Source organism: Danio rerio, chromosome 19, assembly GCF_049306965.1.
Source record: "Danio rerio strain Tuebingen ecotype United States chromosome 19, GRCz12tu, whole genome shotgun sequence".
Lineage (NCBI taxonomy): Eukaryota > Metazoa > Chordata > Actinopteri > Cypriniformes > Danionidae > Danio > Danio rerio.
This window is the reverse complement of record NC_133194.1, coordinates 45,960,774-45,986,500: the sequence shown is the minus strand read 5'-3', so window position 1 is coordinate 45,986,500 and position 25,727 is coordinate 45,960,774. Positions and strand designations below refer to the sequence as shown.

The window sequence follows — 25,727 nt, the reverse complement described above, 5'->3', positions numbered from 1 at the left end:
AATGCAACAAAGCACTCAGCTATCAAACGTGCAGAGAGCAGTGACTGAAAAGGGTACGTCTCTAAATTAGTCAGAGCAGCAGAATGGTTAAATAAACACAAGGCCATTCAAGGGATATGTTCATGCCCTGTTGATACCTTTATCTAATATAACTTTTGGCGGAAGGCAATAGTTTGAGCACATATTCCTGTATGATGTCTCACAGCACTGACCATGAGCGATCTAGTGAACTGAAAGCGTGCCTGTGTGGAGAGCTGGATGTCTGAAACACAAATAACTTGGTCCAGCTTTAACAGAAGTATCCATATAGCAATAAATTTTCATGATTGCAATGGCTCATCTGTCAGTGGTTTAAATGACACTGGTGTATCTCTGATGTGATGTTTATCCCCCATTAATAGATGCAGTAAACTGCTGCAGTCAGTAAGACTGATCCATTCATTTAGATCTTTTGCATGTTTAGATAAATATTGACACTTGGCGCCAGCGTAGATATTGCATCACGGTCAAAAATATCATGATAGGTCGGTATGTTGTTTTTTTGTCCCACCCCTAGTATACATTAAATTTTAGATAACCAACACCAATATTTAAACTTAAGTGATAAAAACATTAAAAAATTTATATTTGGTGGAGGAACCTTGATTTTGTTTAAGCTAAATGAAAACAAATCTTATTCTGATCGATTATTCTCTGGAATAAACATGGACTAAATGATGATTTTATTTGAGAAGTTAACTTTAACCATACTGGAAACAATCAAGCAAGATTGTAGTTGATTAAAAATAAATACTTGGTATAATAACCTTAATTTTTTCGATCATAACAAATGAAAACAACTTATTCTGATTGTAATTCTCTAAAACAGATGCTCTGAAAGTCAATTTTATTTGAAATTCATACCATAGAAAAAAGACAAAGTAGGGCTGCATGATGCTGAAAAATATGCGATATTGGTTTTGATTATCGTGATAATGATATTATTTACTAAAACAGAAAAATGCTATTTTGATTAGCCATGTTTTTTTTTATTTAATGATATAATATAGATGTTTACAAAATAAAAGAAACTACAACTAACAATGCTAAAAACAAAATGAACAAATTAATTTGAAATGTACTTATAAATGGAAAACTATAATAACCTTTCTCCAGAGGTCAGTGGATGATCATGCACTTCTCAAAACTGCATGTAAGCAGACTTGTATGTCCCTGGTATTCATTCTATGTGAAGGTAGGTCCTGAAGTCTACTTGTTCACTGTTGCAGCCATTTTGGCCAGTGCTGTCCATTGAAGAGGAAACACTGAATTTGACAAGACTGCAAATATTTGACTATTTTTAAACTACAGTTCAGTTATTCAGATCTTAACTTGCCCTGTAACTTTGGTTCTTGGGAAGGGGGAATAATAATAATTATCAGGGTCCCAAGATAACAAAGAAAGGAATGTTTTCTATACAAATATTTTTATATAGAAAGTATTAATTGATCAAAAGTGACAAGGACATTTAGGAAACTGCTTATTTATACTTATGCATTTACAATATAGTTGATATTAAAATAAACAGTTAAAAGATTTTTCAGATCTAATTAATTCTAATTCAGACTGAAAAACTTTGTCAAGATGCAAGAGTTTAGTCTTTAAAACACTGAATGAGTAAAAGCTCCAGCAGATATTCTGACTCTGATTGGCTGTCGTCTTTATGAGTATTTTTTCCAGCACAGGGTTGACCTTTGGGTCACTCCAGCCAATAGAACAGCAAATAATGGGGAGGCCAGGATAAAGACAGCAAGGCCCCATCTGATCGGTCAAATTTAGATAAACAACCAATGTATAAAATAAATGTAATTCAGACATAACACATGTCTGCGATATACATATTACAGAAACTATTATCACGATAACTATAAGTTTGCTATGTATTGTGCAGCCCTAAAACAAATATTAACAAAATTATTAAATAATTAATGTGGGTTTACCTTAATTATTATTAAATAATTAAGGTAAAACCATACCTAATAAATACTAATCAGAAAAAACTGAGAATTAAGTGATCTTAATGTCAATGAAAAGAAATTCTGCTTTTCTGTGTTTACTGGATTTATTTTAATCTCTACTTACACATTTAATTTAATAATTACATTGACGCATTGCTGTGAAAACTGCTTTAAGTGCAAACACAGTTACATTAATATTTCAAGAAAACTATCAGCAATTTAAATGTTAGTGTTTGGACTAATGCTAACATTTAATATTGTTTAAATATGTTTAACACATTTAAAGTATTACGGTTCAACTTTAGCAGAAAGAGATTTTATCATACTTAACAAAACAGCAAGCATAGCTGAATTCATTTGAACACTTTAAACTGCTCAGAAAAAGAAAAAAAAAAGTCGTGTTTTCTATTAAACCACCTGCTGCACCAAAAACATGCCAAACTGCAACTTAAAAAAAAAAAAAAAAACACCAAACAATAAAATAAAAAAAACATCCAAAAAGTGGTTCATTAGACCCCTAACAGAACATGCAACAAATAACAAACTCTTTCTTACCTCAAAGAACTTCTGGATGACATAATTTCCAAACACATCAACCATGAGCTGGTAGGCGGCCTGCAGGATCTCATTGAAGACCAGCTGACGCTCTGCAGGACTTGCTCTCTCCAATTTCAGCTGAATAAACCTGCAAACAACCAAACAACTGTTTTACACATTTTATTGACCCCTTCCCTCATTGACTTTATTGATGCTGGAAAAACCTAACATTGTTTTTCTGCAATATATATTGCTGTATGAATGAAACTCCAACAACTGAATAGCTGGGGTGATTTTGTAAGGGAGTGTTTTATGAGACACTAGTTCCCAGGAGAAACAATGTATTTGGTGTTCCTCAGCTGTTAACATTTGACCAATATTATGATATATGTGACCCTGGACTAGGGTTGTAACAATATACCGGTATGACGGTTTACCACGATTTGAACGTGCACGATTATCATACCATGAACAATTGCATATCAACGGTTTTAACCCTTAAAGACCGAGACAGCCGCCCGCGGCTAAAAATAAGTATTGCTCTTAAATGTTTAATAACTTTTGATCCGCTGATCCGATTCATACAATTCAAAGATTGGCATAAAGAATAGAACCTCAGCTTTCCAGTGCTGTATCACTTAACAGCGGACTTTCAGAGGCTCCGGAATCAGTGCGGTTATGTCATCAACATTTGACAACGCTGATTTGACAAAGAAACGCTCGTCACTGTGTCTCCGGACAAATCAGACATGATACATTGATGCATTGTCCCTCCTCCATGCCCAGATTGGTTCAAACTCGCTATATCACAACCAATAAGCATAGGTTTCACTTTTGTTTGTGGACCAAGCTTTTTGAACAACACGGAATGAGAGATAGGCATACATTTATGCGCAGCTAAATAAAACGCAAAAAAAAAAAGTTTTTCATAAAATAATTCTCATAATAAGTACTTTTGCATGCACAGCAGCACAGAAACATGACAAAACAGTGACACAGCAAAGACGAACTGCTGCTCTTGCTGTTTTCAAAAGACGCAAATGAAGATGCAGCTGTTTGTCTGCATTGCAGACAACCATATCCAAATCCATATCGATAGACAACCATATCCATGCTGGCACATAAAACCTAAGGATGTTCCATATTGAATCTAGTTTCGTTATGTAACTATTTATAGTATAGTAAATATTTATATCTATTTTTTACTGAGGATTTGCACCATGTTTATTTGGACTTTATTTGGACTTTGACACATTATTTATTATTTTCTTATTTTTATTTGTTCATTGTAAGTGGTGTTGTTTATAGGAACTAAAAATATATTATTTGGAAAAAGTCAAATTTGCTTCACTGTTCTATTATTTTGTAACATTTGTAAAATACCGTATACCGCGAAACCGTCAAACCGTGGTATTGTTTTAGACGATTATCATACCGTGAAAAATTCATACCGTTACAACCCTACCCTGGACCAGAAAACCATAGTAATAAGTGTTCATTTTTGAAAACTGAAATTTATGCATGATCCGTTTATGCAAAAAATATAATAAATTACAGGCAAACATAAATAGAAAAGAGCAAAGACAATAGTAATGATTGGCCGCCAGCAGGGGCGCACCCCTTACAGTGTGACGTCATATGATAACTATCAATTGTAGATGTGTACATTGCAATATCAATGCTGAAACTTTACATGGTGTCTAAATCAGGATCCTGTGTTACCTGGAGCCGTGCTGGTCCTGAGAGAACTCCATGACGTGTCCTGCGATCTCTCTCAGCTGCAGGTTGGGGTAGCGGTTGTTTCTGAAGTCCTCCAGCAGACGGCTGCGTCCCGACGGCATCACGTCAGACATCCCGTAGCGCAGCCGTGACGAGGGGAAGAGCTGACTGCTGGGACTGAAGAGAGACGAGCCGGTGGTGGCGCTGCGGTACTTCGCCTCCGCTCCAGGAGCTGCTGAGATGAAGCGCCCACTGCCATTGGTCAGTCCACCTGAGGGGGAGGAGCTAGAGTCAATATATTGATGTCTGATGAGTAGATACAGTTTATGATGCAGGAATCAACCCACTAGAAAAAGGTCTGTTATTTTCTTGTTCTAAACAAGTTACCAGCAACTGAATTTTTGGTGTCATTTCAGTCAAGCTTTCGACATTAAATTAAAAAGACTGCACGCATTAGTTTTGTGTTTGGACATATTATTATTATTATTATTATATATAAACACCATATATATTCTTTTTAGGTGATCAACTAAAAACTAATTTTGCAGGAGTGTTAGATTCATCAATGAAAATTAGATTTAAAAGTTTATCTATTGAATTGGCGTAAACGTGTGTGGTCTATTTTAGGTTTCCCAAACTTTTCAGCCCGTGACCCCCAAAATAACAATTCCAGTGACTCGTGACCCCCACTATCCTCAGAGGTGGTTATAAACATACAAACATTGCACACACCAAAAGAAACTATACAAACACGAGCATACTGGCAACACAAAAAGTGCAACAGTCTAACAACTATATCATTTTTTAAAATGCTTATTCATTTGTTTAATTTAATGTTAACTGGCTTTTTATTTGCATGTTGTTTATTTGTAAGTTGCTTTTTTTATGTAACTATTAAAACCTATCTTCTGTAGGTTATAGGGCTGGGTGATATGGCCAAAATATCATATCCGGGTATATTTTAAAAGTCTGTATATCGTATACAGTCAATTTTAATGTCTGTATACGATATAAATCCGGAATGTTCCCATAAATGGCTACTTGAGAGTAAAAGCCTTTATTAAAACATTATTAATAAAATTGAGCAAAATATAATTCAAACACAGGGGTTTTCCCTTCCTGTTTACAAATAAACAGCTGCACAAAAAATAACAGCTGCACAAAATCTTTGATAAATAAAACACAGTACAGGTTTTTCTCCTGCTTAAAACTGTTGTGCACAATTATTAAACAGTGCACATATCAAATATATCCAAAGAGAAGTCTTTCACTCCATGTAAAAAATCCTACACATTTTTTTTGTTTTGACTAAACTTGTTTTACTAAATATTAAATAAGAAAATGAAAACGAATAGACTATAGATATGAGAAGAAATTGTTTCAGAGTACTGTGATGAAATGCTGGATATGCATTTAATGTAAACAGTCATTGTAACAGAGCTACAATGTGTTATAATGAAAATGTAAAGAGACCATCGTGTAATAAATCCTGAACTTATAATCAGTAAATATGAGGTGGTATCTGTTACGAAATGAGGTTTAAATTCCTCCCATTTTGTCGTTTTTAATTCTTTTGAACACATTTAGGTTCTGCTTGTCAATTTGACAAGGCATCTATGTTCATTCTTGGTGTCAATTGAATGAAATGTTTGATTAAAGGTTTCTGATAAACCGCTGTGACAGCTGCAGGCACTGTGTGACGTTCTTCACTGCATGTTCCTCCATATCGCATCAGTGATGGGTTGTTCTTGAACGATTCATTAATTTTGAACAATTTTTTTGTATGACTCATTGAGTTAATCATTCATTTGCACAAGCGCACATTTGTGCAATTAGAGCTTGCATGCTAACTTGGTCTGTTTTGCGCAGAATGCGCACGTGGCCTCAAAACATATCGATATGAACGATATTGGATAATACCGCGTCACGTTGGAGAATCATATTGATATATCCCTAGAACCCGATATACCGCCCAGCCCTAGTAGACATGGTAATTCTAATAGTTTAATAACATATATAAGATTGAGAAATCACCAAAATTCAAGATCAGTGCATCTATAGCTGAATTGTAGATGCTGTAACCTCACCAAGATTAAGACTGCTTGAGGATCCATGAGTTGAGAGCGAGGGTGGTGGGGTGAGAGAGTGGGAGGGGCCTTGGTTTGGAAGCGGCATGCCAACCGGACCAGGGGAGGAGCTAAAGCTGAGGCCGTTGTAAAAGGCTCCATGGCCAATAGGAGTGAGGCTGCTGGCTGTCCGCTTGTACAGATCAGAGCTGCCCGTCAGAGAATCCCGACGAGACCCGCTGGAACTGGAATTAGCCACTTCAAAAAAAAATTATCACACATTAAATATACAAGAAGCCAAAGTGAGAAACAAATGAATGTTAAATCTGATTCATCAACCTAAAACATCAGAGATTTTTGTGGTGTGCTCCTATAGTGTAGTGCTCTCTGACGTTCACTTAAGGCTGGAATGCACTGATTTTAAAAACCAGAACGGATGACACTGGTCTGAAAGACATCTGGTTAAAAATAATTTCAAGTGCCTATTAAAGTATTACTATCAATACAGTTAGAATATATATAAAATTGTATCCTTAAATGCAATTCATTTTTTTTATAAAATATGATTAAGAGTAATAATCACATGCAGTAAAGTAATTGATCTGAAAATTCAGCATGAGATTGTCATCAGAAATACATTATCGGTCAACACTTTAAAAAACAAGTTGACCAATTGAGTGACTTATTTTAGACAGTATTATCTGTTCTTTTTTCTGTTTTGCCAACAAAAGAAAGTTTCACTCTAGAACAAATGAGTAAAACAAATGCTTCAATGATCTATTCATAGACATGTTTTGTTTCTGCTTGAATCAGTCATTAAAATGACTGACTCAACTCCACAATCATCAAGACAGAAACTTGCCACCAGGATCCTAACAGTTTAAGAGTCATTAAGTCATTATGATCCGCAAAACTTTGTGGAGTTTGCTAGATTTTGAATTTAATTGTTTTTTTTTATAATAAAATTAGCAAAATCCTGAAGGTATTGACCTAACCCTGGAATAAAATGTACTGGAAATAAAAACTGGCTTGTAATGGGCAAACAAAATGCAAACACATTAATTTCTGATTTAATGCTAATTTTAATATTGCTAGAGGCTAATCCCTTCAGCTCAAAACTCCCTATATTGACTTTACACTTGAGATCACACACACCTGCCGTGCCAAAACCCCCGAGTGCTGCTCCAAGCGTGGCTCCGAGAGATGATGTTGGGTTGGCATTGAATCCGAGTGAGGTGTTTCCCGGCTGAGCGGAGCCTTGGGAGAACAGGGAGGAGCTCTGTGAAGAGGAGCTCGGAGATCCGCTCCCATAAAAAGAGCTTCCTCCCAAAGCCCCGCTCCCTTGCTGCCCAGGAGCCTGCTGGGAACTCAATGCACGAAACGCACCGCTGGCTCCACCACCGAGACCTGCATTCGCCCCTCCTGCTGAAGCGGCGGCAGCAGCCACTGGGAAGAAGAATGAGATGTTCAAATACCAATTGACATTGAATGAAGGTATGAGGAGTGTGAAATGATAGTCATTTTCATACATGCACCTGCGGCTGATGGGCTGATGATTACTGATGCGGGGGCCATAAGTCGAACGGGTCCTCCACGAGCTCCTGTATTCACCACAAGTGCACCTGTCTGGTCATAATATGCAGCAGGAGCCAACACTGGATAACCTGAAATACCACAGAGGGGACTTTATTAGACATTGTGAACTGTGAAAGCTTGATCTGTTAAAAGGTTCACTTAAGTGCATTAAGGCTGATTTATACTACTGCGTCAAACGCACACGTATGCTACGGCGTTGAGGCATAGCCCTACGCCATGGCCGTCGGCTTCACTGACGTGCACCTCTCAAAAAATGTGACTACACGTCGCAACGACGCTTAGCGCAAGCTCTGTGATTAGTCGGCTTGGTATAGCTGACGAGTCAGGGCGGGACCGAGAGACGCGGGAGCATAATGGAGTGATTGTTTACAAGTGTGGAGTCTCGTGAAGGAGCTCCGGATGGAAAGTTTTGTTTTGTGTTTACCTCATAGTTAAAGTTGTTGCACGTCCGCCGGTTCCTGCCTCAAAATGAGCGAGTTTGAGCCACTTGTACATTCAGGAAGCGTTCAGAAAGCACAAAACAGCAGCAAAGAAACTTGACATAGACACATTAACACCTGACAGCCAACTAGCGTTTCGGAAGTGTTAATGCAGACCAACAGAGACAGCGTGCAGAAGTACAAATGCACAGCTACGCGCGTTGCATGCGCCGTTGGTTACGCTGGGAACTTGACGCAGAAGTATAAACCAGGCTTTAAAGCTTAGCTCAATGCAGGATGCAATTTCACCTGAAACAAAAACAGGGTATATACAGGGTAATTTCAAAACCTTTGTAAGACCTTCTCAGAATATTTTAAGACATTTAACTTAATAAACAGTTGTAGTTAAAGGTTCAAGAAACCCTGGAGTACATAGAGATTTAAACAGATTTGTGTATGTTGAGCATGATTTGAGACGATGTTAGCACCAGTTAGCTATAATTGTGGGTAAAATGTAATCTTGCAGGTTTAATAACTTTTGAGGAGAAATAAAAATCAGTGGCGTAGCACAAAACTGCAAGTGGAGTGATGACGCATCTGTTTCCCATTATTATTCATAGCAGGGTTTACTTATGCTATGAGAAGAGCCTGCTTCTTAATTATTCATGAGCGCACGTGCTTTCCGAAGGCAAAGCAGACCTGCCAAGCTGGGAGACCCAATGACTGGGTGAGACTGGTCGTATGTGTTTGTTTCCATGATCCACAGGATTTGTTGCATGTTTTTCCCTGCGATGCTGTCAGGGCAGACACAGCAAAGCTGTTGGTTTGCAACAGGCATTTTTGTAGGGAGAGCTGTATGAGAATGGCAGACTTTTATCAGTTGAGTTTGTTACAGTTTATAGTTCGTTATTGAGACACATCGCCTTTATTTATTCTGCTGTCTTCACAAGTTTAAAATCCTCTTATTACCAGCAGGGCTGGTTATAGACAGGGCAAGAGACCTGCTGCACTGCTATCCACTGTTTGCATTCAGACCCAGGGATTGAGAACAGAAGTCCTCCTTATTTATAGTGTTTATATAAACATGATTATCATCATAATGACATAACAAATTGGGATTGTGTATATGAAATTACGAATAACAAATGTAGCAGGACATTAAATTATTTCCTGTCAATTTCTTTGCATTTTAACTTTGTAAACTATAAAATCATGCGTCTCCCCACGGTTTGTCTCTCATGTTGTGAGCAGACTGACCACAGTTGCTCACTCCTCTTTTTCCCCTGCACTGTCAGCCACACCCACACCCCCTCTGCCCGCAGAGCTCAACGCCCATCTCAAAGCACTTTTTGAAAAATTTCTGAGGTAGACTTGAACTGAAAGAGAAGGGCTTCATGGCTCTTTAAATAAATCAATGGAGCACAACCATGCAACAGAACTTAGATAAGCTCGGAAGAAACAAAGCTTGGTCGAACATTAACACAAACAAGCCAGCTTTGTTGACAGTGTCAACGGGTTGCTGTTAAAAGGGGAAATGAAGCACTCAGTTTACATAATTGTACATTGGATTCCTCTTTTATGAAAATATATTAAACAAACTCGATTAATGTAATCATTAAGCAGAAAAACGGCATGTTTTTCTATAGATTTTAGACCTTGGGTGCCGCCATCTTGAAATACTTCTGTGTCTGACATCACAGGGTTGGTTCCTTTCCCTGAGCTGAACAAATACAGTGGAAGGACAGAACATGGTGACTGCAAAGCCTATTTTAACCCAATGCGTGAAGTTGAGGATGTAGAGCTGGTGCGCACGCACACACAAACACAACTGATGCTCGTATTTGCACCAGCTCCACAACTTCACGCATTGCGTAAGTTGGGCTGTTCAGTCTCTGTGTTCAGTCCATTACTGCTTGGCCAGCCAGTGTCTGTATGCTAAAGCACATCTGACTCATAACCGTCACAGTCTAGAACAGCAATGCTGAGTCTTTCATTACAGTTTCATCGACACTAGTTGTTTGGCGTCTGCTTGGTGTGTCCCGGCCTTTAAATTATAGCATTCAGTGCAGAATTAGTAAAGGAGAAATAGTACCAGAGCGGACAGCACAAACAGCAGCAATCCAAAATTGGAAAGCACATTTGCACTGTCTGAAATCATTTATCTCCTATATAGTGCACTATGTGCCACTCACTATAAAGAAAATTTTAGTTTTAGGGTAACAGTCTAGAAGTTCACCCAAAATTTCTCACCCTTCAATTGTTCTAAACCTCGGAGTTTTTTTTAAATAAAAAAATTATATACTGAAGACTTTTAAAAACCTAATGTATTTGACATCCATAGGAGAAAAAGAAATATACTATGGTAACTGTGACTGTGTGTGTGTGTGTAATATATTTTCACCTTCAGCTCTTGCCAGACAGCGGAGATAAAAGATGTTTCTAGAGTCCTTTACCTGGTACACCTGCTGCCAGACCCTGCCCAAAAGCCAATGCCGAGTTCACAGCTGCTGCCGCTACGAGCTGCTCCGTCTGCTGACCCTGCTGTCCTTGACTTGGAGTGAGAGGTCGCTGGTTTCCACCTGCACGCATCACCTGTGACGAACAAAGGTCAAAGATCATGGTGAGTCTCAAGGGTTTTTACACAAGATGAAATAAAAGCCATGGGTGTGCTCACAATGTTTCTTAAATTTAAGCTCTAAATGCCTTATGGATTAGATTATAAACTCTGCTGTAAATGGCCTTCTTTGGGTGAAACTAAAAACATTTTTAAATGAGCTGCTGCTTTCCAGAAAAGGGCGGCGCCTTTACAGGTTGCGCATCTGTTACTCAGGAAACAAAACATCTGCATTTGTTTTTAAGAGTAAGGAGACTTGTCAGTTTAAGAGTTTATCCAAATACTCAGTTTTCTGTGCACAGTGTTTGTGCTTTAAAGTACTTTCAATGTAACGGCAATGTCCAAAAAAAAATTAGCATGGGTCAAAATTCTGTTTGTTTGTTTTTTTTTATTATGCCAAAAATCATTATAATAGAAAGTAATATTACATGAAGATTTACTGTAAATTCTTAATGTAAAATTTATCAAAATTAAAATTTTGATTAGTAATGTACATTGCTTTGAGCAGGGGTCACCAATTTCGGCCCTGGAGGGCCGGTGTCCCGGCAGGGTTTAGCTCCAACTTCCCTCAACATGCTTGCCTGGGTGTTTCAAGTATACCAAGTAGGACCTTGATTAGCTTGTTCAGGTGTGTTTGATTAGGGTTGGAGCTAAAATCTGTAGGACACCGGCCACAGGAACAGGTTTGGTGACCCCTGGCTTAGAGCTTCATTTGGACATTGTTAATTTGATTTTCTCTGTATTTTGATTTAATCTGAACCCTCCAGATTTTCACTGTTGTAGCTTAGCTAAATACTGCCCTATCCTAACCAAATATAAATCAATGAAAAGCTTATTCAGCTCTCAGACAATGCATAAATCTCAATTCCCAAAAATGATCACTTATGATTTTGGTTTTGTGGTTACATATATCATAAAATTAGTTACATGTTATTACAGAGTTTCTGCAGGTTTCACCAAGTTAAATTTAAGGCTTTAAATTAAGACCATTATAAATGAAATTTTAGACTCATACAGTGCTAAACGCAAGAGTTTTTCTAATGGCCCATCAACAAATTATTTGACCTATAGAACAAATTATGATTTAATACATTTAATAGTACAATACTAATTATTAAATACTAATAAAACTAATTACTTAATAAAAAAGTTACATAATTTAGCTATTTAAAAGCAAGCTCTAGTTGAATAAATGCACTTGTTTTCAACATGACTTTCTTTAAAAATAAATTTAAGAAATGTTTTAAACATTTTAAAAACTATAATTAACTGAATGTATGCACAAATATCTGTCCAGGTCAGTGTCCTTATCAGTATGGAAAACAATTAAACAAATATTACGATAAATAGCGTTAAAATAAAAATTTACGCTCAATAAAAATACATTCTATTGAGGTGGAATGTTTGTTCATGTATAGTTACATCACTAAGGAAACTTAAGACCTGCTTAAAAAAAGATTTAAGACCTACAACGCAAGGTTTCAGCAAATTTAAGACTTGCGGCCTAAAATTTAGTTTTTGAGATTTAAGACATTTAAAGATTTGTAAGACCCGACAGACACCTTGTATTGACCTTATTCTAAAATGCTGAAGTGCACCTGTTTTCGCGATTGTTTTAGAACTTCTGATTCAGTCGCCTTTGGGAGAAATGACTAGGAATAATAAACGGTAAAAAAACGGTTAAACAACTTGCTCTACAAACAAATGTTTGCTTGACTATATAGACCAAGTAGAATAATATAATAAGGAAATATCAGTTTGCAACATCAAACAGCGAAACGAGCAGTTTTTAATGCATAAAAATGAATGCAAGTGATCAAGACGGGAAGTCTCGAGCCAAAAATATTCAAATGGCTGCACCCTCTCGTCGGCGAAGAATTAGGTGAATAAGCGCAAGTAAAAAATGTCATGTTTATTAGAAAATAATAGCTCACTGAAACAGCGTCTCATGCACTACCATTTAAATGAGGGATACTGTATTCGTTTGCAGAAGAAAACTCAGGACGACAATGATGTTTAAGGGAGTTCAGAAAATGTGAGAACTTCATTTGGTGCTTGATGACTTGGCAGATATTTCAGACTCTCAGACAGCAACATTAAACACTAAAATAAGTGTAAAAAACGCATAATAGGAGCCTTTTGATCTACTTCTGCATGCTGAACTCTCACCTGCTGTTGGTTCTGCTGGTTCTGCGCTGCTGACTGCTGGTTGGCCGAGTTGGATGGCGTGGCAGCCTGCTGCTGGAACAGGTTGGCAGGATACACTCCCCATGGAGTCACTCCATAGTACTGAGGGGGCATCACCGCTGGGCCTGAAAGACACGCACACACGTCATATCGCAGATGAAGGGCCAAAGCAGCAGTTTTCAGAGCAGACTCAGAGGCTTTGATGTACACCGCAGACACTTCCGCTGCCTTTGTACTCGGATTCAGGAGCATCAAAGCAGGTGGGTGTTTGTGTGTGTGGTTTAACCAAGCAGCCTGCCTCAATCTTACAGAGAAATCTCAAGACCAGAGGATGCGGTCTAAACTGTTCCCATCACCTGTCATTCACTCCAGACTGATCAGCTGGGCATCTTTAGCAAGAGACCAATCCTGCCACAGCAAGTAAAGTCTGATTTATACTTCTGCATCAATCGATCGCTGTACTTCATGGCTCAAAGTTTGTACATAGCCGACGGGTTGTCATTGGAGCACGTTCTAAACCCTCTGATTGGCCATTGTGTTCAAAAGCTCAACAAATATGACTGTGATTGGCCATTAAGGGCATCGGTTTACCACTCCTCACTAAGTGCAAACACACTTGCTTAGATTTGACAGAATAATACATTGCCTTAAGGTGCATTCTAGGATGATTAACTGTCATTGCTCAGTTGCAAAAAAATAAAATAATAATAATAATTGAAATATTAAATGGAATGTGTATATATATTAGCATATTGATACTGGTGTATACATTTCATGTGCATTTACTTCACAGTTTAAAAGCTTTATGTCAGAAAATACTACTTTAAAGGGTGATTTAACCTTCTGCATAAAGCACACACATATGGTTCAAGTTTGAGCGACATACATTAATTTATCGCTTAGAAAAAACAAAACACCAGCGAAGAAACTCGACACAGAGAAACGTAACAACCTACTGCCGGCTAGCATTTTTGAAGTGTTATTGCAGAGCAACACAAATAGCAGGCAGAAGTATAAATGCATGACTACGCGCAAGGCAGGCGCCGTGTGTCACGCCGATAAAGTGTGTTGCCAAAACATGTTTAATTAACCATTGAAAAGTTTAGCTTAAAATGACTGATTCACTTAGAAATAAAGCAGTTGTCGCTCTACTTAAACAGATAAAAAAAACACCCACAATGCTACAAGTAACACGCAAACTCTCCTTTGGCTTTTTTTGAAACCATTTTTGGTTATGCAACTCAATGATTTTATGTGTGAATATACATACACTATATGGTTTGAGTTAGAATGCAGGTAAGGTTTAGTTGCATGTAATTATGCATAATGAACTGTAATTACTATAGTTAAAACACAAAACATGTGTAACAAAGACAGCAAAAGACAGTATTGCCAAAACAATAATTTCAAACATCCATTTTTATATTTGCATAATAACTGGTATTTATGAATTGTGACGTCATGCAAAGCGGCATCCGTTTACAAGCACTACGTCAAACTATATTGGGAGGCTCATCAAATAGTAATATTAAACGGGATGTAGTATTTTCGAAAATCATGATTGCATATATATATATATATATATATATATATATATATATATATATATATATATATATATATATATATATATATATATATATATATATATATATATATATATATATCCATGCCTAATATCTGATGGCCAGAAAGTGATTAATTAAAAAAAAAAAAGTTCAAATAAGCAAGTCCAGAGACTGTTGTGTACACCATGACACCAGGAAATTCACTTCAATGTGTGATATGACTAAAAAGTGGTCATAATCCAAAATTTTCTCAAATTAAATGAGTAGTGGCTTGAAACAGTTTTCTATACGTCACAACTTAGCTAGTGGATAAGCCAAACGACATGGTATACATCTTGCTGACTTTTCAGCCATGGCTTCTCACCTAGAGTGGCGGCAGCAGCGAGTCCTGCAGCATACGGGTCGGTGCCGGGCGGAGCAGCGCTGATGATGTACGGATTCGGTACAAATGCAGCTGGAGCCAAACCTTACACACAACCAACAACACACCAAGTTAAATAAAGCACACAAACTTCATCTACAAGCTAATCCAGACGGAGCTCCAGTCAAACTCACCAATGTGTGGCTGTTGGGCTGCGGCGAGCGCGTACTGCTGCTGCTGGGCTGCGGTCAGCTGCTGGACTGCCAGAGCATTGGGTCTCTGGAACAGCTGAAACACACGCAGAGCCAGGACATTCACAATGAGCATTTACATTCATATTTGTGAAGTCTATATAAAGACATGCAGAAAGGCATATGATGATGGTATAAAAGATTTTTGTTGTATACTGAAGTTACAACAAACCAGTTGCAAAGTTAGCAAATATTAACTAAGAAATTAACTTAAATTAGTACATATGCTTTATAAGTGGTTTTCATGGTCAGTTTAATTGAATGACAATAAAAACATTTAAAAAAATCTTTGTGAAGCGTTATACGGTCTTCTAAAAATATTTTGAGCACAAATAACATCTGAACGTGGTTGTTCGACTATTGAAACAGACAATACAACAACAGGAATCTGTCCAAGGCACTCGAAAAATGTGGAAAATTCAAAACGTTTTTTTTAATTTTCCACATTTTTCGAGTGCCTTGGACAGATTCCTGTTGTTGTTTTGATGAATCCCTCACCCAAAGAGCACCGACCAAATATCTGAGTTACCCCTGAGCGTTTTTTGTTTGTTTTACTGACGATACAAGTCTGGACCTTCTCAAAAGGCATTTGACAAATATAAATAATAAAGAATTACTGGTAACACAAAACTAATCATGCATTAATTAAAAGTTTTTTGTCAAGATGAACAAAGTATGAATAATCTTGTAAAGCCTTTATTAATAATCATAATTTGCTCAGTGTATTCGTTTACTAATGTATTAATGAAATCTAAGTGCTTGTTAACACAAACTTAAAATGAGCAACTTTATTTTCATTAATGTAAGCAAAGATTTTAATTTAAGTTACATTACATCAACATGCCAACTAATTCTCATTACATTATAAGTAGACTGTTAGGTTAGGGTTAGTATAAGTTGACATGCACTTGCAAAGTTTCTTATAGTCAGTTAAATGTCTGTTGAAGAAGCAGTATCAGCAGATAATAAGCAGAAAGACTACTAATACTCAAATGGCCCATCAAAATAAAGTGTTACCATGTGTTTCATTGGTTCTTCATGTACTAACATTAACTAATGGAATCTTATTGAATAGTGTGACCTTATTATTCACTGTATTTTAAAGTACCAACAATAATAATAATAATAATAATATGAATGTTTATTGGGATATATTGTCTTACTGAAGTCTAAATGCAAAATGTGAGTAGCAGTTTACAGAATACTTTTTTTCTAGAGATATAAACAGTGAACAAATAAAGTTGTTCTTCACTTCTGTGGCCTTTGATAGCAATTAATATATTTACATATATAATACACTTACTTTCATTATTATCATCTTTATGAGAGTTACTAGTGCTAGAATCATCAGATGTTTACCTGCTGAGGGGAGTTGTAGTCAAACAGGCCGACGGTAGCAGCTGTGGAGTCAAGCGGCAACTGTCCTCCAGGGTACTCGAACTGCAAAGTCTCCATAGACACTGACTCCATGGGGTCCAGGGTCACATTTTGGGTTTCAACATTTGAAAACTCCTCGGCTGGTTTCGGCCCTGCACCTCCTACCATCTCTGGTCCTCCCAACTCCACCTCTTGACCAGTTGGAGGGCAATTTCCAGGGGTCCGACTGGAGGGGAAACGATGCTTTTTAGAAATACTAAAAATATACTAGGCTCAAAAAATGTCTGGGGTCTGTAATGGCTATTGTTTGCTTATAAATGAAACATGTATTTAATAAAATTTGGAAATATTACACATAATTTTAAATGTTTTTTTTAGAAAGGTTTTTGTTTTCCTATGTTGTAATGCTACAATTTTAGCACCCTTAGTGCACTGTTCAGTGTCACATGATGCTTCAAAAATCAATCTAATATGTGGCTGAACTGTTAACGATAGTTGTTTATCCATTAGGAAATTTGACTGAACTGCAGTCTTGGCTTATCTGTTATCTCTCTATAATGTGAAGCCTATAATGCATAATTCTAGCCAAGGCTATGTATGAGAAAGTCGCTTATAGTTATATAGTTCGCTTATGTTTTATTGCTGAGTCATAAATTAAAATAAGGACACATGACAGCTGAGCGGGACTATCTTGGTCCATTTAGAAACATTGCAGTGTGAAAGTGCACCGCACCGAAAACAAAGTGCAACAATTCACAATTTTAATCCTTGTTTTGGAACAAAACAATCTGTCTACAGGTGTGAAAGCACCCTAATACTTTTGCAAAATTATGAAGTCTTGATGGTCACATCTGATAATGATTCTTTGTGAATTAAACCACTCATTTCTTTACAACAAACAAATCATGTACTGACCCCAAACTTCGAGCTGTAGTGCATTATTGCACCTTTTGTGGCACATACCTAAAATCTTTAACATCCACATCAAGTCCATTCTGATTGGGCAGTCCATTAGGATTATCCAAAACATCTGGTTCGGTCTCCTTCAGTTCCTTTCGTTCGGGGTCAAACGTTGTCTTGGGTTTTTGTTCCACCCTTTTCTCAGGGTCATCAGCCTCTGAATCTCTTGGACCCTAAGAGAAACAACAAAAAGCATGAGCGTTTGTTTGTTTATTTTTGCCACATCAGCAACTTCTGGCTATTTTATTGCATTCCTTTACATAAAATGAACAACTTTATATTACAACAACAATATAAAACAAATAATATTAGATATAATTTAGCTCTATATATTACAATAATTTACTATTCTTCCTAGGGATACATTTTTAAAAACATCCAAAGTGCACACAGTGCAAAACAATCTTGGGTCGGCACTTTATATTAAGTGGGCTTAAATAATATGCACTTACTCTGAAACTAATAATTCGTTACAATGTGTGCATGTTAGGAATTCTCCAATCAATCGGCCAGAGATCGATATCGGCCAATAATTGCATTTAATGACTTGATCGGTACTCGCCAATTTGGCCAATCTCATGCATTGATCGCTAGTGTTTGTTTAAAAGTTTAGAAGTGTGAGCAATTGCAGCTATAATATATACAGATGCAAAGCAATCTGTTTACAGTCTTTTGGCTCGACTCCCTTAAAAGGTCTTTTTGCTGCAGCCATTGCATATCCAGTGTTTTGAGCTGCTTTATCTATTATTTTCTGTAAATCTGCTTCTGACCATGACGTGTTCACACCTAAATGGTTATAGGGGTGTTTATCCTTTATTTATTCTGATGTGTATGGAGAGATCTCCACTTAAGGATCATACTTGGAGAGAAATGTGCCTTATGCATTATAAAGCTGGAGCCATCAGAATCAGTATTCAGTATCGGTCGATCACAAATCACAAGAAATCGGTACTTGGTATCAGCTGCAAAAATCCTCCAAATACCACCAAACCGGTCCCTAACCGACCGCAAGACAACCAGACAACGCAAGAAAACCAGAAGTACAAAGTAGTTATGCTGATGACACTCAGATCTACTTAGCCTTACTGCCTAATGACTACAGCCCCACTGACACCCTCTGCCAATGCATTGATGAAATTAACAATTGGATGTGCCAAAACTTTCTTCAGTTAAAAAAAGAGAAAACTAAAGTCATTGCGTTTGGGAACAGAGATGAGGTTCTCAAGGTGAATGCGTACCTTGGCACTAAGGGTCAAACAACAAAATAAATAAGGTCAAGAAACTTGGTGTGACTCTGGACTCAGATATGAGTCTCAGTAGTCATGTCAAAGCAGTTCGTAGCATACCATCATCTCAAAAACATTGCAAGAATTAGATGCTTTGTTTTCAGTGCTTTAAGTCTTAGAGAAGACTTGTTCATGTTTTTATCAGCAGCAGGGTGGATTACTGTATAAACTAGAAATTCCAAGAGTTCAGTCAAAGCAGGGTAAATCCGCCTTTAGCCACTAACAGCGCCCCCTGCTGCTGGAATAAGCTTCCAGAAATGATCAGATGTGCTCCAACATTAGGCACATTCAAATCAAAACTGAAAACACATCTGTTTAGCTGTGCCTGTACTGAATGAGCACTGTGCTATTGTGTCTTTATCATTCTTTATATCCCGTTTTAACACATTTAATCTGTTTTTAATCATTTTTATTACTTGTTTTTTTTTTCCTTATCTTTGTCTTTTTTATTCTTCTTTATGTAAAGCACTTGAACTGAATTGCCACCGTGTATGAAATGTACTATATAAATAAACTTGCCTTGCCTAGTTAAAGCCACTAGGGACCAAATTTAGTCTAGTCTTTAGAACTACACATTTTATTAAAACGTATTTTATGATGAGGAAAGCCTAACAGGAGTTCAGTCATTAATCCAAACCTGTATAATTACTAAAATTGGGAATAACATGATGTTAGCATATAAAGCACTTTTGATTCTGGGTGACCTATTTTCTAAAAGGTAATCATCGTAATAATGTAATGAATGTTTTGACAATGAAAGATTTCAGTAATCGGGACTCACATAGGCTCCTTTGCGCAGACACGAGTCCATCTTCTCAGCAGGTGAGGAGCTGAGCACATACTCCACCATGGAAACCCCTAACCCACCGCTCTCGGACCGCGGCGACAGCACAGATCCCGCCTCTCCCACTCCGTGGAAGCCCTGACCCGGTCGGCGCTGCACCATGATTGGCTGAGACACTGAGTGATCTAAAAGAGAAGACGGGGGAGTAAAACTTTACTAATGGCCTGTAATAACAGTAATCAGCATACTCAAAATAAATAAATAAATAAAAATAAAACAATTGATAAACAGAACTTACTAAATAATAGTTAACTCAGTTACAAAAAATGTTTTGGTCCAATTTGTTGTGATTGCAATGTCAATTTCAATTAGCTAGTTGACTTTAATGCTCTGCCATGACACTTTTTGACTGACGGCGACTAGTCGTGCTGCGCAGATCACGCGTTTTTTTTACCTGAACTATATTGCAGGTTTACACACCAAGGTGGTTCACTAAATGAAACTCCCTTCAGATTATTTAAAGTCATTTTTAAAATGTCATTTTTATTATGTCAGCGTCAAAAAATTACGTGGACTATAAATAGTCAAACGGATGCTAGTTAAATAGCTCCATTCAAATATCCTAGAGCATATGCTAGCCAATCACGTTTGCACAATTCTGGAAAAGTAATGGTATTGGCTGTTGCCCTTTGCGAAGTGTAGACACGGACACATCTTGTGAATGAACTGTAAAGCGTGCAGAAACCGTAAAGTGCGCAGCTCCAGAGGAGTGACAAACTTCAAAGCATGTGTAAAAATAATCCCCGGTGAACATGAAGACGTCTGATAAGCAAGAAGAGAATGTAACCGTGAAAAACACCCGACTTGAGCAGGATTGAGCAGCTTTCTAAATGTGCACAAGTCTCTGACAGTGTAATAGAGCTTAATGTTATAGCCTTTGTCTTTCATGCATTATGTTATGAACAACTTCACATGACTCTCTGTGCTGAGGACATTTGCTTTATTTCTGCGCTAAAATATCTGTTAGTCACATCCTTACTGGAACGTGCAGTGATCAATGTGTTGACTGCATTTATTTACCAGTAAAATTAGCCTGAATGTTAATGTTGCAATAATCATAAAATAAAAGTGTTGACAATGCATTTGTTTTGCACTAAAATCAGTCATTGGTAATGTTGCATTGTTTTTGCAATGAGTTATGAGTCGTCAAACAGCATCTGTTTGTATTTCCTGCAAATAAAATGCAAATTGTGGCATGTTGAAAACATTTGCATCTTTTGTTATATTGATGACATCACCAGCGACTAACTGACATCGACTCTACTTTCATAGCATAAAAGTCGACTTCCAAAAATCTAGTCGTTCAACCCCTAATTTCAATAAATATTTTAGAGTGTGACTGTTTTATGTTATTTTATTTTTGAGCATGTAAAAAGACTGGGTTGTTATGATTCACAGATTTGTACTGAACATCTTTGTAAAGAATCTTACAGTTTGGCACTCATGTTTTAACATTTTTAAACCTGTTTTTAATCATTTTAATTCTTTTTTTATTTTTACTTATTGTATTTTATGTTTCCTTTATTCTTGTTTATGCATTGTTACTTTGAATTATACACTTCTGTATATAATGTGCTATATAAATGAACATGCCTTACATCAGGGGTGTCCACTCTCAGTCCTGTAGGGCCGGTGTCCTAGAGAATTTAGCTCCAACCCTAATCAAACACACCTGACAAGCTAATCAAGCTCTTACTAGGTATACTAGAAACTTCCAGGCAGGTGTGTTGAAGCAAGTTGGAGCTAAAGTCAGCAGGACACCAGCCCTCCAGAACCGACTTTGGACACCCCTGCCTTACATGATAGGAAAACAGTGCAATGCTGGTAAAGTGAAAGTCAGATCTGCTTTGTAAATAACTTCAGGTGTTTGTGACCTCAAAAAGAGACTGAAATCAGCAAGTGTTTCAATGTGTGTTTAGTAAATGAAACGGCTTTTTATTCACACAGATGCATGCAAAATATTTAGAGTTGATACTTATATAGTCCCATTCAGAAACTAGTGCCCATCACGATTTGATTACATGTACAACAATACTTTGACTTATTCAAACTAGGGCTGCACAATATATCTTTTCAGCCTCGATAGCGCAATGTGATCACCCGAAATAGTCAAATCGGAGGATTTGCCATGTTGACTTTGTATTATGTCAGAAGGTGGAGTTCCACAGTTTAGGTGTGAAAGAGGGAAAAAATCCCCATGCAATGGAAATGGGTTGGGGGTAACCCTAAAAGAAAGTAACCGAAGGATTGTAGATCGCAACTAGACATCAAAGAATTAGGTTGTGATGAATAATGAGAAGCAAGGCCATGCAAATCTTTGTAGGTCAGCATGGCAAATTTTAAATCAATGAAAAACCTGACAGGCCCAGCGCAATGACTCTAAAACCGGGGAGATTTAGAGATCGCAATTATTGTTAGTATTCTAATGCGAACTATACTGTGCTACTCAATGGAAATGAGCCATTATAGGCACTGAGCTGTCAATTTAGAGTAAAATACTACATCGCATGTGCACACACACATACCAGAGGCTCCCCAAGCGCTGTCTCTCCACTGGTCCAGAAAGATCCCTTTTGGTCCATCTTTCCCTGAATCATCAGTTTCCCAAAACTTCTTCCCAGTAAGGAGCTGCTGCACAGGCCGAACAACAGGCAGAAATATTAATACATAGCCAAAGCACATAACCAAAGTATAAAATAGAAGAGGAGGATGATCTTACCTCTCCCATGGCCCGACCCTCCAGTGCCAGTGCCTGGAAGTCATGATTTAGCTCATCCATGGATCGTACCTGTGTGAAGTTTCACAAATATCATTTGAAATTAAAATACTTTATTTTTGGTCCTACAAATAAGAGTAATTCACTGTGAATGAACCATTACAAGATGATCATTTAATATTCATTTAATTCCCAGAATCATTGTATGAAAGAGGCTAATGTACGCCTTGGCAATTGTGCCGTGCATGTTTTTGTTTCAGTTTTTTTTTTAATGGCAAAATTTTGTTGCTGCAGTGTAATACATAATTACACTGCAAATAATACAATTAAATTTGTGTTAAATGATGTCTATTTAGTTGTGATGCTTTCAATAAATTGTAAACAGGACTGCTTTAATAATTTAATATTATATTAAATTTGATAAAAATCACTTTAAAAATCACACATTAGAAATTAAATATTACATTGAATAATCAAATTAAAGTCTAATATAAATATAATCAACATTCTAATTAAAATACGAGTATATTTAATTATTTAATTTTTTATCATTTTAGCTTATTTGGGTATTCAAGTTATTATAATAGTCTTTAAAAGTTGTTATTTTTCAACAATTGAATGGACAGTAATTAACTTTGTTTCAAATAATTTGTATATATGTTTTACATTAAATACATATTTTTTATAAATTAAACATTAAATATCACAAAAATGTTAAAGGGCATCTATTTTAACCCTTTTACAAGATGTAAGATAAGCCTCCAGAATGTGTCTGTAAAAGTTTCGTCTCAAAATACCCATCAGATTATTTATTACAGCCTCCAGAATCTGCCCATTTTGGTGTCTGAGTACTGTGTAGCTGTTTTTGTAGCCTGTGGCATTAAATGCAAATGAGTTGCTTCTCCCCGCCCACCATTCCCAAGTGCGTGTCTGCTTGTCATCATGCGTTACATCAGATAAACAGCAGTCAGTGATAGAGACAGACGCATATGAAGCTGAAATACAGCTCAGTCAAAAATACCAAGTTTATTCAATGTATTTGTGGTGGAGTTTATTCAAGCCTTTCTGAAATGATGAGTCTCACAAATGTTTGCAGTACGTACACACACACACTGTTCATTGACACCATGCGGTCATGGTGATTGTAACAGTTAAGAATTACAGTGATTTTACTGTCTTTATACAAGTATGCTCTGTTTTAAAAACGTTTTAAACTTATAAAAACGCAGAGTTGGAACAAATAATCACAGTTTCTTTGAAATAAAATGTTTTGTGGACGTGTGTATACATGTTATTATAGAAACATTGTGCCTGTCCATCAATTCGGTGGGCAAAGAAAACTACACTCTTACGTCACATTGCAGTGGGCCTCAAAGTTACTGGGATTTGGGACCTATTCTAACATCAGTAAATTGCAAACTGAACTCCGTTCTGTCCAAACAGCTAACAAAAGTTTTATAATTAAAGAATTTAATACAAAAAAAATTACCTGTAGAAAAATAAACCAAAACTGACCTATTCTTAATTTTCAACCAAGTGCGTCTTGTGACTAATTACGGATGCATCCTTAATTATTATAAAATGTTAATGCTACAGGGATTATGTAAAAAGGTATTTTTACCTGGTTGTCTGCATGAATATTGTCGCCGGTCGGCCAGCGGTGTTTGCAGTTGTTGTATCCGGGCTGGTCCCCGTGCTGCCGCTGAAAGAAATAATCCACCATTGCGTCATCTTGCGATCGTCCGGCTCCCTGTGTCGGGGCAGGGGCCTGAGGAGAAGGGCCGGGTTGAGGGGTGTGGCCCGCAGCACTCAGCACCACAGGCATGCTGGGTAATGGCCTGTCAGGGGGAGGCAGTCTCAGGTGGGGGCTGAACGAATCCTGCCAGAGCACAGCTTTCCTCTTCAACACACACGCTACGCTCATTCCACCAGAGACTGCAACACAAGAACAAAACAAAACACCATTAACCCTTGAGACATCTGGGATTGAGCTTACAGCGCATTTGGTTCCTACACCTGTGCGTCCAATGGGAAAGATCACAAATACAAATGATGAAATACTGATCTAGATTTTTCATGGCTGATTAAAGTTGATTCTTTAATTTTGTACCAAGTAAACTGGCTGATTTGAATAAAGATGTTTTAGCTAGAAACAAGATGAATGTCAAATGAGTACAGAAATGAGGTGTGCACAACTATCTGCAGTGGTTTAAAATTGAGGCAACCGCAGTGCCTCCTGCATTCAAACAAACAATTTATACACTGACTACATAATTGGGGTGGGTAGGTTGTGGGTTGAATTAGTATTATTTAAAAATGTTAAGTAAAAATATAATGATCTGAGCTTTAATAAATTATGCTGCCAACAAACAACAACAACAACAACAACAACAAAAACACTCATACAAAAATGTAGACAGGCTGAATACAAATGCAAATTCAGTTTCTTCCAGCAGGTGGCGTTTACAGAACTGCTGTAATAATGGAGTTTCCTTGGTTTTTCTAATACAATCATAATTTATACACAAGTGCAAGTCAACATAGGGCTGGGCGATATTACAAAAAATTATCACGATATGTTTCATATCATTCGATATTAATAATTATTGAATTTTTAAAAAAAATCCATTTAGAAATTAGGATTTTTTAACCACCTTATTTTAACTTGCTAACATTACTATGGCAGAACGTTTTAATAGTCAAAAACAAAAATAAACAAAATATCTGATCTCTTAATGATAAAATAAACAAGTGCTAAAGACACTCTAAAACTTGATCAATAAATTATTACAAAGTGTGTGCAATAGGGCTGGGCGATGTTGACCAATTTGGCATCGTATGATGTCTAATGTGAAACATTGCGATGGACGATGCCATCGTCATCGTAGGCAGGGGGTGGAGGTGGTTGTTAAATATCAATTAATTTATAACGAATTAATTAACTGTAGCCAACCATTTTCACTACCTGACCCACATGGTCTTTGCTTTACCCATAACCAAACCATAAATAATTAAAGTTACAAACAAATAACCACCTGTCAATCACTTTTTCCGCGGGACTGGGACATGAATAGGGCAGTGATCTGTGTTGATCTAATGGCTTTTCCCACAGCTGGTGGAGGAGACGAGAGTTCGGTTCGAGATCACTGTAGTGCATACATTTTCATAGTTTTTACTGCCAAAATTCTCACCGCATGCACTGATTTAGGAGACATTTATGCAGAATGCA

The 25,727-nt window shown here is 37.1% G+C and overlaps 1 protein-coding gene and 1 non-coding gene across 2 annotated transcripts in view; both read right to left on the bottom strand.

Annotated features, from left to right (window-relative positions):
- The window catches only part of pum1 (pumilio RNA-binding family member 1), a 53,104-nt gene that overhangs the window by 11,619 nt on the left and 15,758 nt on the right, over nt 1-25,727 (bottom strand). The window contains 15 exon segments of the mRNA NM_001277119.2: nt 2,553-2,682; nt 4,257-4,524; nt 6,341-6,577; nt 7,475-7,765; nt 7,855-7,983; nt 10,788-10,926; nt 13,118-13,260; nt 15,068-15,169; nt 15,259-15,352; nt 16,675-16,918; nt 17,656-17,825; nt 19,720-19,907; nt 22,308-22,413; nt 22,502-22,570; nt 24,120-24,433. Coding sequence (NP_001264048.1) covers nt 2,553-2,682; nt 4,257-4,524; nt 6,341-6,577; nt 7,475-7,765; nt 7,855-7,983; nt 10,788-10,926; nt 13,118-13,260; nt 15,068-15,169; nt 15,259-15,352; nt 16,675-16,918; nt 17,656-17,825; nt 19,720-19,907; nt 22,308-22,413; nt 22,502-22,570; nt 24,120-24,422 — 2,613 coding nt within the window. The 5' untranslated portion in view covers nt 24,423-24,433.
- LOC137488577 (small nucleolar RNA SNORA5) lies at nt 1,189-1,324 on the bottom strand. The gene has a single exon (XR_011007654.1). It is a non-coding gene; the product is annotated as a small nucleolar RNA SNORA5 (small nucleolar RNA).